The sequence below is a fragment of the Taudactylus pleione genome, unplaced genomic scaffold, assembly GCF_031769625.1.
Source record: "Taudactylus pleione unplaced genomic scaffold, aTauple2 ptg000354l, whole genome shotgun sequence".
Taxonomy (NCBI): Eukaryota; Metazoa; Chordata; class Amphibia; order Anura; family Myobatrachidae; genus Taudactylus; species Taudactylus pleione.
This window is the reverse complement of record NW_028284755.1, coordinates 1,694,062-1,713,368: the sequence shown is the minus strand read 5'-3', so window position 1 is coordinate 1,713,368 and position 19,307 is coordinate 1,694,062. Positions and strand designations below refer to the sequence as shown.

Genomic DNA, 19,307 nt, shown 5'->3' with positions numbered 1-19,307 from the left:
GGTGCCAGTGGAGCCCTAATATCCAGGCATTCTTGCACTTGTGGTTTGACCAGTGCCTTCATGCCAGGGCAGACTTACTGGGACTTGTAAGATTACATCTAGAGGAATGGTAGCAAGTAGTTTTAAAGTTTATTTTTATTTTTTTTTCTCCCAGCATACAAACCGGCCCTATTTTGTGTCTGGACTATCTAAAGCTGGTAGCAAACATAAAATAATTTAGCACTCTAATTACCATTACTCCCACACCCGCCACCCAGGTCCGGTTGTCCAAAGGGAGGGGGGACCAAATTTTTTAAGGGATCCTGACTTTTAGATGGTTTCTAGCCCTGGGTAGACCAGTATGGGCCTTGTTAATTCTATGGCAAGGGGACCCCATGCTGTGTGTTTCCCTGCTATACCATTATCCCCCCCCAGTTGGTTCAGCCTGGTGCTGTTTTTTGGAAAATAGAGAAAACTCCACGCTGTTTTCCATCCTATATTCCAAAACTAGCACAGCAGAGGGATCAGGGCTGGGTTTTGATTGGGGGGACCCCACACAATTTTAAAATAATTATTTATTTACTTTTAAACATAACAAAGCCTGCACAGGTCATAGTGATAAATACAGTACCTAAATCTGCCGCAGAAGGGGTTTTAGACCAAAAATATACAATGGTCATCAACATTAGACTTCAGTTGACCCTCAAATCCGATGGTTAGTAAATACTGGATTTTTAGACAGCAATCCAATGTCGATGTCCAGCAGAACGTAGTCATCACCTATATAGGTGTCTCCATTACAGTATGATATAAATGTGCTGCTGGTAGTCCAGAGTTGATGATGATAATAAATCATAATAATAATGTTCTATTATTATTATTATTAATAATTAAATTTTAACCTTTATTTATACAGCAGCAACATATTACGCAGCACAAAATGTTTAATCATTCACACCATCACCTGTCCCAAAGGAGCTTACAGTTATACGGGTCTATTTACTAAGCTGTGTTAGGAGATAAAGTGAACGGTGATAAGGTACCAGCCAATCAGCTCCTAACTGCCATCTCACAGGCTGTGTTTGGGAGCTGATTGGCTAGTACCTTACATCAGTTCACTTTATCTCCTAACACAACTTAGTAAATAGACCCCTAAGGATGTTATCCAATTTGCAGAGCTAAAGTAGTTTCTAATTGATCGCGACGGGGCTATCCAATTAGCCCTGAGGTGCCACCCGATGCCCGCACTTATCATGGAGTTTTTTTACAGGACCTGATGTGTCCCGAAAAATAATCCATGATAAGCTCCGTTTTTTTAATAGCCCCAATGGCAAAAACACATAGGTCTGTGAGCATTTCACGGGTCCAAAGTAACAGGATAGGGCTAAAAAAAACATTGTCGAATTGGATAATCGTCGAAAAATCCCCATTTTTCACTGATCGCGGCTAATTGGACACCCCCCTAAGTATTGCTTTTGCTTTAAATAATAGAAATGTGGTATTAGTATAAAAAAATAGTGCCATGTTGCTAACATCATACCCTGATAAAAGAGAGTCATTATAATGAGCTCTTATATAATACCGTACTTTAAATGCATCTCTTATAATTACATGTATTTGTTTTTTTCAGAATCCCCTAGAAGACGCGATGTATTATGGGCAGCATTTGGAGTATGCTCAGTATTTGCAGCAGTATTTGCAGCAATATTTATATATAATATGTGTAAGTACAAATATCTTGTTTTTCAAATGTGCATATTACAGTGAATATTTCATACAGGTCTGAGATATATGTTATATGCTGTATATATATGTATATATATATATATATATATTTATATTGTAACATGGGGTATTGAAATGAGGACTCCAGACAAGCAGGTACTTGGTGAAGCAGTGTCTTTTTAATGGTAGCAGACACTGCACCTTAGTATATGTGAGTTTAGGCCTGCACACATACAGGCACATAAAATAAATAAACAAACATAAAAATCTCAGCACTCCTTGTACTAATAAGTCAGCAGTGGCTTGAAGCCACACTTTGGGCATGCTCTCCCAGCATAGCCCTTGGACCCTCAGGACCTGGCACCCTAATGCTATCCACCACCCCCAGCCAGGGCCGGGCTGGCCATCTGGCACTTCTGGCATATGCCAGAAGGGCAGATGGCCTTGTGGGCTGCCATCCCGATCACACAAACTAGACACAGAGAGCTGATTAATCACTTAAAGCCACGCCCCCTAATGTATGGGGCCAGTAAGCAGCGGGTGCCGTCACTGCTCTGCGCTGTTCAGACTGCACAGCAGGCAAGAGGAGCAGCAGAGTGGGAGGAGACTGATACAAGAGGTCAGTAGGAGCATTAGCATTATCAGTAAATACAGTGTGTACAGGGGCCAGTTCCAGCAATGCAGGGGTTAATCCGCTGCTGCACGGAACAGTGCAGAGACTGAGGGAGATTCTCACCTCCTCCACTTAGGTCCCGGCACATGCATTGCAGAGACGCGAGACAGCTGAGCAGATTCAGTGGGCTGATTCAGACTCGGTCGCAAGCGGGTCGATGGTGGCCCTCAGCGTATGCGCACGACGGAGCCGGCTCCGTCGTGCGCATACACGAGACCCGGCTAGAGACGGGCACTCCGTCGCTCCGGGTCTCGCACCAAAGGGGGCGAGTTGTCGATGTTGAGTGACAGCTCGCCTCGTTTGGTCGGCAGGCCGGGGGGGTGGCTGCTCAAATGGAGGCGTTCCCATGAGAACGCCTGCCATTTGGGGGCGGCCCCACTGACATCACAAGTGATGTCATTGGAGAGCTTCCGGCTCTGTTAGAGCCGAAAGCTCTCTGGGGCTTGCGATGGGCGAGACCCTACCACAAGGGTCTCGTCGCAAGCCCGATGGTCGCGATGGTCTTGACCATCGCGACCATCATTCCGTCCACTCGCAATAGCTGTGGGTGGTCACCCACAGCTATGCGAGCGGCCAAGAGGCCGCTCAAAAAAAAAAAAGCCCGGCCCTGATTCAGAGCGAGTGGCTCTGAATCAGGCCCTGTGTACACACTGGGAGTCTCTATAGAGCTCCTCCCTGCTTCTGCCTGGCTATCACTACACAGGCTACTATCCTACCTCTAGAAGCAGCAATAATATAACTAACCTGGACAGCGAAAGAAAGTAAGGAGCTGCTTTTAACTTGATTGACCCTGTAGTTGCTCCCAATGCACATGGGAATGGGGAGGCACAGCATGCACAGTCACTATCAGGAATACCTCCATTTATACACAATCAGACCCCCTCCTCCCAGCCTGTCATATATCCACTTCCCTGTCACCAGGAGGGATGCTGTCACCACCTGCAGAACAGCACCAGGTACCTGGAGCCTTCTACCTGCAGTTTTAGCCCCATTCATGATATGCACTCTCACACTGACTCCACCTCCCCCCGACCAGCTGTATGACATCACTGACCAGTGTCAGTCTGAGGAGTGTCATACATATTACAGCTTACATGCAGCTAAAAGGTACAGACATATCATAGCCTGCCCCCCAGTCTGTGTGCAGAGCTCCTACACCACCACCCTGACCCCTCCATACCCACCACTACCTCTCTGCACTACCCTCCTGACTCCTCCATATCCGCCTCAAACTAAACACTACTACCCTGATCCCTCCATACTGTACCTGCCACTACGTATCTGCACTACCACCTGACCCCTCCATACCTGCCTTTGCCTCTCCCCCTGACCTCTCCATTCCCTAAACTACACCTCTGCACTATATTACATAGCCCTACATAACTGACCCTTACATAGCCAGCACTACAACACTGATCTGTGAAGCCACTAGTTTTATTTGCTTACTACCAGACATTCATGCCTCACGAGGCCACGCCTCTCCCCATAAGATTACACTACATTTCTGGAGCGAGCGGGCCTATGGCGCGCATTACTGTACCCTACTTAGTGATCAGCACTTTATTATGTACAATAACAGAAATGATTGATGTGGGCAGAACGCGCATTATACACTTCACCAGCAACACCCCATCTGTGTGCAACAATATTCTGCATGGAGCCCACAGCAGGTGGGCCTGTGTGCTTTAAATGCCAGGGACGATTTTTGGTCCCAGTCCGGTCCTGCCCTGCCCCCAGCCTATCGCCTGGCTAGATGGTCCAGCGTCAGGAGCCATGAGCAACAAGTGTGTGAGAGTTTGAAACCCTTTCTGTGCTGCTGACTTCCTGCTGCCTCTGGGCGACTTGGAAAACCTGGAATTCTGTATTTGCAGTTTGAGCTGTGAAGCCCAGAAAACCCGGAGTTACATACTTCAATTGTAGGAGCATATATATATATATATATATATATATATATATATATATATATAAATAAACAGATAAAGTCCAGCACTCACTATACTACATAATAACACTGCCCCATTGTCCAGATCCTGGAGGAGCTGTTGATAACTCCATATGCTATAAAATGGAACGGCATTCAGGGTCTTGAATTGAAAAAAGGTCTGTATTCAAATACTTAAATCCACATCATATCACCAACGTTTCGGTGCACACAAGCACCTTTGTCAAGACACCATATATCATAAAGAATATCATATATATATATATATATATATGATATATATATGATATATCTGAGCAGGAAGCTCCCTGGGGCTTGCGCTTGCCGAGACCCAACCTTAGGGTCTCGTCGCAAGCCCAGATGGTCGCGATGGTCCTGACCATCGCAACCATCAACCTGGTCGCTCGCTAGAGCTGTGGGTGGTAACCCACAGCTTAGCTAGTGACCAGGAGGCCGCACTTCACACCACAAGCGGCCGCCCTCATTCAGAGCGACCGCTTGTATCTAGCGAACGACTCTGAATGAGGGCCAGTGTCCTGGTTATTACAACACATGCAGGCGGGAGATAAACAGTAAATGTGTGTACAATTATTAATTAATCAATAAATCAATCCATTAATTAATGCACCACTTTCATCCATTTTGGGTGCATTTTTCAGTTCTCTGCTTTGCTTTTTTATTAGCAGTAATACAATTACTCAATCAATTACTCAATCAATCTCTCTTCCACTACATACCCTACCTCCATTTCCCTGTACCGCTCTCGGGCCTCTGATCTAGTTCTTTCTTGATTAATGAAAACATTATATAGCATCAAATTGTTTATATTAAACTGCCATTGTGTGCCACTGCAGTGCCACTCTGTTTCCATTCTGTCAACTCTGTCAACCAGCTCCCCTTTATCAGTGCTTTTTCTGGATCTCCCTTCTGATAATCAGTTATAGATGTTAGAACCAGCAGCTTAATCCTACTGACAGCTGCTGTGGTTGCTATTCCTCACTAATCAATGCTCACCACCTACTGTAAACCACAGTGAACATCTGCTGCACTTGTTCCATTCACTGACCGGACCAGCTGCACATCAGGACCCCCTGCATCAGCAAACTGGTGCAGCTGCTTCTTCACATATGCTGTAAGGACCGGCCACTCAGACAGACGTCCCGCCTCCTTCTCACCGTCGGCAGTCACGTAATGAGCGCTGCTCTGCCTCCGGGACTACTGCTTCTGCTCCACCACCGGGACCTCTGCCTCCCCAGCTTTCAGCGATGCTCCGTCTCCTGACAGCCGCCGCTGATGTCTCCTCTCCGGCTCCACCCCCCTGGAAGCAGGTAGCCAGACTGCAGCAGGGGGCCAGGAAAAACAGAAAAATACAGTGAAAATTGTGCCGAGGGGATTCGCAGGGACAGAGCTTTCTTGCAAGCTCTGTCCCTTCAAGGATTTATTGATTAATTCAGTTGATCTTTCCTAAATTCACAATGCGAATTTAGGCAAAAATATCACATTACTATTAGATTTTAAATGCAGATTATAGTAAATATGCCTGTTAAAATGATAGCATAGCAAGTTAATATTATTGGAAAAACTCTGCGTTCTGCCAATTTCTTCCCAGAACACAAATTGTAATTTTTTTTCTTTGTGTATCATTGCACATATCATGTAGAGATGGAGCGTGGTTCATGCTATTGTAATTGAACATTAAGGACCAAATGTAATAGCCCATGTTTCCAATGAGGTAGTCAACAGATTTAAATCTTCAGTTAGTTTAAAGGAAAAACCAAACTATTTTGTCTTTAAACTAAATTTCCGCTTTAAATCTAGGGATCATATCGCAGCTATTACATTTGGCTCTAAGTGGCTTCTATTAGCTTGAGGGGGAGTTTCCCATGTGGCATAAGTGCTCATGTTGAGTTTGTATTGGCCAAACATTTGTTTTCCAGCCAAACTAAAAGAATCCCACACAAATAATGCTGTTGTCCTGTATTTACTATCGCCACAACCTATGTGGGTTAAAATTCAAAAAGTGTAGCAGGGGAAATGGTAGAACGGGTGGATGTGATTAGACAGATGATCTGGCCATTTAGATTCAATTTAACTACTTTTAAAGCAATAATCCTGATAATCCAGACATTAACTTTTTCTATTTTCTATTATTCCAGGTAAATCCCCTGGCAGTAATGAGGTAAGTTTAAATGTGTACTATGATGGTTGTACATGTCCTCACCCAATAGGCATGTACCAAAGGGGTGCTACAAGTGATGTCCATGTAACAACACTCTTTTTGCTGTCTCTATACATATTGGCAGTGCCTCCACCTGAATCTCTACAGACTTCAGGTCCTCCCTCCACCAGAGATTGATTCAGGAAACCTCTGCCTTTTTAAAATAGTCAAACCACCTACAGCGCTACCAGCCTAGCCTGGTATTGATAGAATTAGAGGGTTGAAAATGCCAATACCATGCTATGCCAAAACAAGAGAAGAAGGAACCCCTTGGTGTTCTAAAACAGCTTCCCTGCTTCACAGGAAGTTTCTGGAAATAATACTAAAAATACAAGAAATTTATGTTTAAAAATAAGATATATAAAAAAAATCTCAATCCCAGTATTCCTGGGATAGCCGGGATTGAGTTGATCAATGAAAATATAATTATTCTGTACTTTTTCTAGGATAAAAAGAGTGACTAGTACAAATAAAAGTGAAAATGACTTGCTTTTATTAACCTTTTCAAACTATAAGTATTAAAGCCTTTAAAGACAAACTTAAGTAAGTTATTCAAGTATCAACAGAACAAAATAACTTTCATGACCCAGCAGCTGCCCCACAGGAAAAAAATAAAACTTTAATGGTTGTCAGCCCCCACACCACTGGAATAAAGTAACATACGTAATGGGTTGGCCCAGCCCCACAGGAAACATATAAAACTTTAATGGTCGTCAGCCCCCACACCACTGGAGTAAAGTAACATACATCATGGGTTGGCCCAGCCCCACAGGAAACATATAAAACTTTCATGCCCCCCCCCCACCCCCCACAGTCCCTTACAGGAATAAAATTGTCATGCCCCTCCCCCCAGCCATGTATTTCTCAGTTTGAGAAATACATCCATACCACCTGAGATAAATTGTCCATAGTAATAACAAATCATGGAACTGTACAGAGGTTAAGAGAGAAGGGGGTCCGTGTTCAGCTTCTGTGTGGTGGGCCTCCTCCAGTCTGGCAGTGCAGTAGAGATCTGGCATTGTGCCAAAGTCTACTACTACTACACACACACACACAACACACACAAGTCTTCGGAAGCATGGCACCCGTGCTATGTTCCTGAAGACATCATGCTCACAGGGAAAATGGCCATCACAACATTTTCCTGCAGCACCAGCTAAATTAAGAGTTAAGAATAATAATTGTATGGTGCAGAGTGTGCAGTGTGGGTCCAGGGGGCCCAGAGCCGTAACTAGACTTTTCGGTGCCCTGTGCCAGAAAGAGCATTGGCGTCCCCCTCATTTTTCAAAGGTACATAATGCACCTAAAAACGGGCCATGGCTTCATGGGGAAGGGCCAGGGAAGAGATAGGAGAGGCCAGGAGATGCTGGGGATGAAATAAGAGGAAGCTACAAGCAAGAATGATAATAAACAGAAATTTGACAGGCCCAAACAGCGCCCCCTGACCTGTGGTGCCCTGTGCCATGGCATCGGCCGCACTACCCTAGCTACGGCCCTGCCAGGGGCCAGTGTGCACTGTACATCCTGCACCCATTATAGATACGCCAATGGAACTGTATGACCATATAATGCTTATGCTCTGACACAGTGGTATGTAAGTTATATATGACCTTTATTTACCCATGAATCTCGGGAAACAATGTGGAGCCAGGTACATTGTGCATATTACTTTTATAAGTTGCTCTTTCAATTCTAGAGCTATATATATTAATAACATTGTATTTCTTTGCTTAGTTCATATTTTATTATATTTGTTCTCTAAATTATTTTATCCAGTTAATTTTAATGCTGAATGGAGACACTCAATACTTCATAATGCATATTTTGTATTGGCTAAGCCTTGGTTTATAATGCTGTTTCAATCATTGGTCTGCATTGCCTGCTTTATATTTATATACAAGCTTGCAAAATAGTAGTGGCAGAATGTTTATCAGTTGAGTTCCTGGGGATTTGTCCTATGTAATGACCATGAAGGGAAATTAGCAGAAATTGAAACCCACAGAAATATAGTGAAGTTCTGGACATGCTGTATTTGTGTTTTTATATTTACGTTAGTTTTAAAGGCTTGTTTTCTGTTGTTCTCTTCTAATGTTTCTTGCCTTTTTCTGTGCACACCTCTCAACATGCAGGCATGCAAATTTGGTATGAAATATACAAACAGACATAATATACAGTACTGTACTGAGGGCCTGATTTAGGACCTATCGCTACTTCGATTGCAGCTGTGAATTTGCACGGAATGCAGCTGCTACAATACACTAATGCTTGCCTAAGCCCAGCCGCCATAAAGACACCCACTACGGTATACAATCGGGAAGCCGGCTGAACTAATACCGGCAGCTGGCTTCCCGACTGTTATATCCCGGCGAGGGATGAAATGCCGGGCGTCTAGATGTAGACGCCTGACATTTCCCCGACGCCGGGAGACCGGCGCCCGGCCTCCCGATCGAAGGGACGCCGGGCGCCGAGAGCGGACAGCCGCAGGGGGGCGGCTTAGGTTTAGGGCACCCGGGGGGGAATTAGGGATAGGCACCCCCCGGGAGGGTTAGGCTAGGGGGAGGGAGGGTTAGGCACCCCCGGGTTAGCAACCCCCTGGGGGACTTAGGTTTAGGCAGCGGGGAGGGGGGGTTAGGCACTTAGAGGGTGGATTAGGGTGAGGCACTTGGGAGGGGAAGTTAGGGTTAGGCACCCCTAAGGAGAGTTAGGGTTAGGTTAGAAGATACTTACCTTAGGATGATCGGGATTTCCAGCGCTGTCGGGCTTCCGCTGCCGGGAACTCTGCATCTGTCAGCCAGGCGCTGCCAGGAATCGATCCACCGGCCATGCGGCTGGCGGTATTTCATACCGATTCCCCCACTACTGCTTTTCTCATATACGTCCAATGTTGCTCTTCTGTTTAAACATTGATACCATCGACGCACATCGGCCAGTTATGCAGCATTTACACCACGTCTGACCAGCCGCAGAAACTGCAAGTCTACATGCACGCAATGAGCTCTCTTGCTGTGTATACAATTGCAGTGGCTAATTTATGCACGCCCAAGAAACGGTGTTAAAACGGACAGACATGCCTGCGTTCTTTTGGCCACCACCCCCAAACCCTAATAGCATGTCACTCACTTTGCGATGGTTTCTTCTATGCATCCGTCATCGTAGTGCAATGGCTTTGCGCTTGCAGTGCAGCTTATACGTATAATAAACATTAAATGCACATTGACATAATAAACATAAATGCACATTGACCATAATAAACATTCGGTCAATGTGCATATGTTATCGCACTTGCCTACGCTACTGAACCAGGCCCTGAGACAATAATAGTTCTATGCATTATTATTGGAAATGAGCGGTTCGGTTTTGGTTCGGTTAAGTTCAAGTATGGTTAACATTATCAAGTTATCAATGTATGATCAATTCTGAATCATAGTTTTATCTCTCTTCTATACAGAAACAAGTAGAAACAGAACATCCTCAGGTACATTCTGTATATACTGATATATACCTACATCAGCACTTGCATATATTATAATTTTTAACTTGTTATACGTTTTAAATGTAATTGCTCTCTTCATACTGATTTATGTATTTTAAATATTACAAAAAGTTGGTCTGTTACTATGTATACTATATTATGCAGTTCCTTTTAATGCTGACTGGTATCAAACTACTTAAAGGGGCAATTGCATTTTATTTTAAAGTTATTGGCCCTGATTCAGAGCCGGACGCTCTGACAGAGTGCTCGCTCTGAATCAGGGCATCTTTTTTTTGTTTTATGGACGGCCTCCTGGCCGCTCGCATTGCTGTGGGGTTGCCACCCGCAGCTAATGCGAGCGGCCAGGATGATGGTCGCAATGGTCAAGACCATCGCGACCATCGGGCTTGCGACGAGACCCTTGTGGTAGGGTCTCATGGCCCCAGAGAGCTTTCGGCTCAAACAGAGCCGAAAGCTCTCCCACTGACATCACTTGTGATGTCAGTGGGGCCGCCCCCAGACGGTAAGCGTTCTCATGGGAACGCCTCCATCTGGGCTGCCACCCCCCCGGCCCGCCCACCAAAGGAGGTGTGCTGTCACTCAACATCGACAGCACGCCCCGTTTAGTGCGAGACCCGGAGTGACGGATTGCCCGTCGCTATCCGGATCCCGCGCATGCGCATGACGGAGCCGGCTCCGTCGTGCGCATGCGCTCTGGGCCACCATCGACCTGGTTGCGAGCGCTTGCGACCGGGTCTGAATCAGGCCCACTGATTGGTCAATTGAACTTAACCAATTGAATAATCCCCATTTATTTTTTTTATATAAAAACATTTCTGTGGATGTAGAATTTACTTTACTTTCTTTAAACATACTGTAGCATAGTTCCACATACTGAGATACATTATCATGTCCGCCATAAACCATAAACAATCGGTCCATGTGCGTATGTTATCGCACTTACATACACTACTGAATCAGGCCCTGAGACAATACACAAGCTAGCACTTGTTCTCCGCATTATTATTGGAGATGAGCAGTTCGGTTTTGGCTCGGTTAAGTTCTGATCTGAAAATCGAATCTTATTGGCTATCTGGCTCGCATATGTTTTGAAAAGCCAATAAGATGAATCGGAATTTGCGCTAATTTGAAAAAATATACTGTAGAACCGAAGCGCTCATCTCTAATTATAACAGCTCTGTGCACCAATATATTGTCTTTCCCCACTACAGATAGCCCCCATGCAACACTGTGATATTACTCTTCTTTTACAGACAACCTCTAGTTATAATGTGTTCCTTGCAAAACATCTCCCCCCTATTCACCTGCTTATCTAATATAGAGCTGTCCCATAGACTTCCAGGGTTATGACCCGTGGCCCACAGCCATCTGCTTGCACAAGCCACAAGGAATGGAAAGGCAGCCATAGAATTTTGTGATGAGAAGCCCATAACTTTTATAGCCAATGCTGGCTATTGATGGTGTTGGATAGCAGACACAAGCTCTTCAAAGTTACACTATCTGAAGGTTGTTGCATGCAGGCACATGGCAGCACCATAGAATCCCATGGGGACTGCTGTGCCACTGGAGCATTTTATTATATATAGGGAACTATAAATGTATGTATTGAGCCAAGTCCTCCAAAAACATAGTATATAGTAGATGTTAGCATCATACTTGCTGACTTTCTGGTTGCCCCCTCTGGAAATGAAGAAGCCAGGTTGGCACAGCTGGGAGACAAGCTGGGGGGTGTGATGCAGCATAGGTGCCAATATTACAGGCGCAGAGATTATAGGCATTGTAAAGCCTGTGGTTACGATGCTGTGAATCAATGCGATTCGTGTTATCGGCTGACCACACCTGGCCGCCGTCCGGGTAGCACCTCCCACTTCCTGAGTTTAGTGGGTGGCGCTGGGCAGACGGCGGACAGCTGTTGGAGACTTGAATACTCTTCCGGGTAACTGGGAGCAACAAGAGAGAATCAGCAGCTGAACCGGGAGGGTAGGCAAGTATGATTATCATTATCAAGTTATTAATGTTTGATAATTCAGAATCATAGTTTTATCTCTCTTCTATACAGAAACCAGCAGAAACAGAACATCCTCAGGTACATTCTGTATATACTGATATATACCTACATCAGCACTTGCATATATTATCATTTTTAACTTGCTATACGTTTTAAATTTATTTACTCTCTTCATACTGATTTATGTATTTTAAATATTACAAAAAGTTGGTCTGTTACTTGTATACTATATTATACAGTTCATTTAAATGCTGATTGGTATCAAACTACTTAAAGGGGCAATTGCATTTTATTTTAAAGACACTGATTGGTCAATTAAAAATAACCAATTGAATAATTCCCATTTATTTTTTCATATAAAAACATTTCTGTGGATGTAGAATTTGCTTTACTTTCTCTGAACATAGCATAGTTCCACATACTTAGATACATTATCATGTTTGCCATAAACCATAGGTGAGACTGTAGAACTGATGTAAGTGGAAACTGACATATGGTATATTACTTTCATAGGTAAGAAAAGGTGGCTCTTATGTGACATTTCAAAATTAACTAATTGTATTGGGAGCTCTTTAACCCTGATCAGACTGATTTTACTTAAATCACATGGTGCAAAGATATAGGGGTAAATGTAATAGCCTCTGAGTGCATCAGTGAGTCTGCGCCATGTTTGAAAGGAGCAATTAAATTATTTTAAAGGCAAAACCAACCTGGCTTTGCCTATTAAATGCCTGTCAGTTTGAAACATTGGTGCCTGCCATAGTCATAGTCTTTTACATTTACTCCATAGGGTTGATAGTGGCGTATATGTGGTTCCTCCATAGTTATGGGGTCACCCCAACTATTAGAAAGTGTCACCCCAAATGCCCCAGCTGTCAAATATTATATGTATGGACACTCATTTTAATAGCTTGCAGCCCCTGTGGTTTTTTGTAAATTATTTTCCATATGTCCCATGTATTCCTATATCAGTGGGGAGCTGAACTTTCACTGACCCTGTCATCCTCGCTGTCACTGAGTTTGCGCTGATGGGGCAGATTACCTCTGTGCTGGCCAGCAACAACACTCAGTCCGGGAAAAAGTCCCCGTACCTATTGGAGGACAGAGTTGCGGGGCAGAGGAGCTCAATAGGGCTGCTGGGGCCCGAAGCCAGTGATAAGTGAGGGACCTGGGAGCACCCTGAGGTTGCCAGTCATATAAAAAGACAGTAGCCGGTGTCACGGAGGACTGATGGAAACCTACCTGTAGAGCTGTCAATCCATGGGTATGCAATCAAGAAGCCGACGGTCGAAATGTCGACCGCCAGCTTCCCAACTGCATAATCCCGACAGGAGACTAATGATAGGTGTAGAAATTCCAATGCCTATCATTATCCAAACGCTGGGAGCCCGACGCCCGGCATACCGAACGAAGGTAACCCGGGCAGCAGGCGCGGACAGCCGCGGGGTGGGAGGGTTAGGTTAGGGGCTCCCGGAGGTACTTAGGGTTAGGCACCCCCCCGGGAGGTTATGGCTAGGCTAGGTGCAGTACCAAGACGTCTGGCCTGCCCGCCACCCCCTCGGCAACTAACAAGGCCTGTCTTAACTCATGCCACTTCATCTCCCTAATTCCAAACCACTACACTTTCCCAGCTTTTACTGGCAGCCCCAGCTGTCTCTTGTATGGCCAGGTAGCTGCTCTGGTTCCCAATGAACGTGCAAATGGCTACCTTCCTAAAGTTTGATGTCCGCTACTGGCCTTCCCTCATCTGCTGCTGATGTTGCTGCCCCTCTCCAGAAGGAATGGGTGTCAAATATCCCTATATCCCATCCCAGGCTCCATATGCATTTTTTTAAATATAGCTGTGAACTGAAAATTAGTTAGAGAGCCCCTTCTATGGTCACTGGCTCCCTATTATCTGGTTTCTTTATCTCCGCCCTGGCCCAACCCTTCATTATTGTGTGCACAACGAAAGCCTTGGTCTCATCTCTTTTTCCCTCCAATTCGGCAAAAAGAGACTAACACCTCATCGGGATAAGATAGGTGCTGAATGAGCCTAACTTCCCTGGCGCCTTCTTTGGGACCAGACCCAGAGGAGAAGTTACTAATACCATTATAGAAGGAGGGGGGGGCGGAAATTCCCACCATCCTGCCTAACATTAGCTCTTTCGCAACTTTTCCACAGACCCCCAGCAGGTGATCTTTGATGGATTTCAAATTCTTACAGCTATCCTGCTTACTGCTGTTAGGAGAACGTTTCTTAATATCGGGATTCTGAATCAGTCACTGAACCCCTGTCCAGCAGCAGCTTGGTTTCCTCAACCTTGGGGTACCTAGATAGCCACTCACTGGACTAATTGCTTTCACTAGGCCCTGTTGCTGCGGGTAGCTTTTGTGAGTTACTAGCCCTTTTCCTAAAGCAATCCTTGGCGGAGTGTGCAGGCATGGCTAAACTTGCAATGAGCCCGGGCAAACCTCGACCCGCTAAAGCCCCACACTTAATGGTGCATACACACGGTCGGATCTGTCAGATGAACGATTGAACTATTTTACCAACGATTTGAACGATTGAACGATTTCAGACAGTATTAAAATGAATGGAATCGTCCAAGTTTGACTGCAAACACATCAGATGTAAGATATCATTCATCGTTGCAGGGACACATGTCAGATTTTTTTCAGATATGAACGATTTTTAAAATCGTTATTGTTCAAATCTGAAAGAAAATCTGACCGTGTGTATGCACCATAAGATCCTGCTTTCGCGTGCTACCCCTCCCTACCCCGAACCTCTGCCCAGTGGCAACTCTTTCTTCTAAGCTGCTAGCCTGCGCTCTGAGCCACACATCTAAGTCCCTGGTCCTGAAATCAATGGGTTTCCCTCCCTGTGCCTGCAGCCTAAAATCCTCGTCATACCTGCCCCCCTCCTTACACTGCAGCCCTCTCCTTGTCCCTCAACCCAGCCTTGGTTAATGAGCATATATCAACAAAAGCTCCTTTCTCAATCTCTTTCCTCGTTTGCTTTTGCCTCGCCACCGGTTTGAGCTCAAAGCCTATCACTATTCCTTCCTGCAAGAAACCACCCGTCTTCTGCTGCTGTACTTGCCCCAACTGGCTTCTGACTGCATCCACCCCGAGAATGCTTGCCTTCTTCTTTTTACTGTTAGCCCTCGCTATCTTCAGCTGCTCTAAAAGCCTCATGTATCAATGAGTTTATCACTCATAACTAGTGATAAATTTCACTTTTTATGCTAAATGGTGCTCCAGCCAATCAGCTCCCAACTGTCAACTGTTAGAAAAATGACAGTTGGGAGCTGATTGGCTGGAGCACCATTATCATAAAAAGTGAAATATATCACTAGTTTTGAGTGATAAACTCGTTGATAAATGAGGCTGTTAGTACCTTATATCCTTACACATTTTAGAATAGAATAGAACAGAGCTGTCATTTAGAAACCGCTGCAAAACCGCCACCAAACCCCCGGGGTTTAGAACAGAATAGAACCCGCCACCAAACCGCCGGGGTTTAGAATAGAATAGAAACCATCTTCAAACCGCCGCTTAGTAAATTTTGCCCTCTGAGACAGTTAGATGAACCCGTGTTCAACAAACAAGCTACTAAAACTGGGTAAGGTGTTCAACCAGTACGCTAAACCATACATTTTTTACCTGGCTATCACAATTAATTATGCTCTTACTATCCCCGTGTGTGTCACTGGACTTGACTGCTGTGACTTGTGGATCCACCGTGCCGAGTGTGGATGCCTGGCCTGCCACCGCAGTAACCTTGCTGGATGTGGTGTGTGCCATGCTGGCCTTGAGATGTCCCTGGATCTTCAGTGCTGGCTGTGCCATGCAATGGCTGGGCTGCTGCTGCAGGAGCACCTCTGGATGGCCGTGCTGCGATGCTCTAGTGTTAATTCTCTGGCAGTGGCGAAGGTTGCGGTTTCACAATGATCTGTTTGTGCTGTTCTGCTGCAAGTAGCGAGGGTCAAGTTGCCATGACCTTGCAACATCCTGCTGGGCATGACGAAGGCTGCTGACTCCCGGGTACCTTTCATTGGTGCTAGCTGCTGCTCTGACTGGTAATGTCTCTGAGAGAATCTGCAGCAGTTGCAGCACTGGTGTTGTGAGCTGCCCGTTCTGGATGGTTTACCATGGTGGTTACTGGAGGGGTCCCCACGGAAGCTGCGCTCCTTCCCTCCCGACTCTGGGCCATTCTGTGGCCACAGCAGTTATAGCCTCATATAATGCTGGTAAATCACTCACCCCCTGTAGATGCCCTGCTGGCTCCTGCGTTGCAGACTTTGCATTTACTTTCTTCTTTTTTGCCTCTTGCACCCACCTTGCCGCTTTTCAACCACTAGATGGACCTTTGGCAGCACACTTTCCACACTGCTGCTGCCTACCTCCTCCCCTCCTGCTGCTCTGGGCTGTAAATCGTCCTCGTCCCTGAAACGCTGAAGTAAACTCTTCCTTCTCTCAGCTCTCACATACGCGACCTCCATGCGGTTTATGTTTGATAATGTTTGATAACACACACGCTGCTGCTGCTGCTGGGATCGATCACATCGTAATCTTGCCGTCGTCTCTCTAGGCACATCAATCATCCCCGAACATGGGCAACCTGACGACCGTCATATTTGGGCGATGATAGATGTTAAAAACGACCAGCGGGCATATGCATCGCTGGCTGTTTTTAACATTTAACTGCCCGATTTGCAGGCAATTACTGAGCGATTACACGATTACGATGTCATAATCGTGCTATCGCTCAGTTTAATCGCCTAGTGCAGGCTTGTCCAACCCGCGGGCCGCATGCGGCCCAGGTCGGCTCGTAATGCGGCCCGCATACCTCTCAAGTGTCCCGGATTTAGCGGGACATTCACGATATGTCCCGCTGTTCCGGGATTGCTCACTGTAGTCCCGGCGCCCCCAGACCACGCCCCCACGCTCTCCTTCATTCACTGTGCCGCCAGCGTAATCACCATTGGCGGGCTGGGCCGGGGGGCAGGGTGCCATGTGCCCCCCGGGCCGCAGCGTCATGCGGGCCGCGGGCCGGTGCAGTCTGTGTCACTGTGACACAGACTGCACCGCGTGTGTAGCGCTGACCGGACGGAGTCCGGTCAGCGCTACACAGCACAAACACACAGCCGCCGGAGCCGGCAGCTTTGTGTTTGCTGTAATCAGCAGCCGCTGAGAGTCTGTCAGACTCTCAGCGGCTGCCGCTGCTCCCACTGCGGGAGCCATCTTCCGGCTCCCGCAGTGGGTAATGGGAGAGCCGTCGTCATGACGACGTCTCTCCCATAATGCAAAGCAGCCAGAGGAGCCGGTGGAAGCGTCGGGACCAGGAGCGGGAGGTAAGTGGTATTTTTTTTTTATTAAGTCTTTCTCTACTAGGGGGGGGGTTACTATGGGGGCACTACCAAGGGGGGGGATTACTATGGGGGCACTACCAAGGGGGGGATTACTATGGGGGCACTACCAAGGGGGGGATTACTGTGGGGGCACTACCAAGGGGGGGGTTACTGTGGGGGCACTACCAAGGGGGGGATTACTATGGGGGCACTACCAAGGGGGGGGGGATTACTATGGGGGCACTACCAAGGGGGGGTTACTATGGGGGCACTACCAAGGGGGGGAATTACTATGGGGCACTACCAAGGGGGGGTTACTATGGGGGCACTACCAGGGGGGTGGATTACTATGGGGGCACTACAAGGGGGGGGACAACTACTACTGGGGGCACTACAAGGGGGGGACTACTACTACGTTACTGTTATTTTATTTTATGTGCGGCCCAAACCAAGTTTTCATCTTCTAATGTGGCCCAGGGAAGGTGAAAGGTTGGACACCCCAGGCCTAGTGGATACGCCCCTTGAATCAGTGCTAGTCGGATCAGCAGTGTATGGGGTGGAGCTGTGAGCGAGTCACTCAGAGCCGCGCTGCTACTGCCAGGGCTCGGGGGTAGTGCACTGACTCAGGAGAGTCAGTGCAGAAGCTTGACCTGTAGTGCTAGGCTGCGGGGGGCGGAGCTGTCAGCAACTCACTCAGAGTCGCTGGCACTCCTGCTTGCTACAGCTCTAAAGAGCCGTGTCCCAAGACACTGTCTCGAGACACTCCACTGAGTTAAGCCATGTGGCTCAACTCAGTACAGTGAATCGATCTGCCCATCCCTATATAGCAAGGACGGGCATATCTGCATCGCACCCTTCCCCCTTATCCTGCTCCGGTGCCATTTTCAGGCACCTCTGCTCCTGTGCTGACTACTGGAAGGATTGGAGACAGCTGCCAGGAGGAGACTGGTGGGAATACCTGCCAACCGTGGAAGTGCCACAGCCAGTTAGAGGACCCTGAAGGGCCTCTACGGGGAAGGCAGAAGAGTCCGGCACCCAAGGGAGGGCCGGAGAATTACCCCATGGTGACTGAGGGACGGAAACACTGGAGGGAGGAGAATGCCAGGAGGACCCCAGCTGCTTGACCCTGGTGCCAGAGATCAGTCCAGTGCAGTGTTACACATCCCTGGTAGCACTGAAGACCGGAGGAGGTGTGTGCATTTCGGAGGTTGGCAGAAGAGCCACTGCTAGGGCACTCCGGTTAGCCCTTTTCTTTGCTGCTGAATTTACCCAACCCCTTAGTCTAAGCCCAAGCAGGTTGTGGTTCTGTACCCCATCACTAGTTATTGGTAGTATTTCCCATGCCCCTGCTTACTTAATAGCCAGTAACTTGTCATCAGGATATTTTGTGTTGGCATCCCGGTCATGCAGGGTGTGCTTAGTAAAAGGTGACCGCACCCTGTAAAAACTTCCTCCCCCATCTGACCACTCTGTACAGGGGACTTAGGGGTTATCTTAAGCCCACAGAGTCATTAGTGGGACTCCTGCCATAGTGGATGCTATTTGTTTGCTAAAGGAATGTATTGATTGCCCAATGCTGTTGGTTTCATTTTAAATGTGTTATTCATCTGCTTGCTCAAAGGTGATTTCTAAAAAACGATATTTTATGTCAAATGCGGTTGGTTTAATTTATTTATGAAGTTATACTTTGGTGTCAGATGTTGAAGTTACCGTATGTATACAGTTAATACTTAATATATGACGCAAATATTGAATGATACCCACCACCAAGAGGATGTTCATATGCATTCTGCAAACAAGTAGTATGCATTTCTAACCTTAGTGTTTATTGATTAGTTCATGCTTTCAGTATTTACTGTCTAGATTATTATACAGTATACAGACATTAGAGCCCTGTAAAACAGGAAGATGAGGTACTGTAGGCAGGAGCCTG

General features: G+C 46.5%; 1 protein-coding gene across 1 annotated transcript in view; it reads left to right on the top strand.

The window, feature by feature from the left end:
- FAS (Fas cell surface death receptor) overlaps positions 1 to 19,307 on the top strand; it is a 61,437-nt gene that overhangs the window by 26,567 nt on the left and 15,563 nt on the right. Inside the window, exons 6-9 of the mRNA XM_088444332.1 lie at positions 1,610 to 1,702; positions 6,476 to 6,498; positions 9,986 to 10,012; positions 12,090 to 12,116. Of these exons, the coding sequence (XP_088300458.1) occupies positions 1,610 to 1,702; positions 6,476 to 6,498; positions 9,986 to 10,012; positions 12,090 to 12,116 (170 nt within the window). The remainder of the gene's footprint in view (positions 1 to 1,609; positions 1,703 to 6,475; positions 6,499 to 9,985; positions 10,013 to 12,089; positions 12,117 to 19,307) is intronic.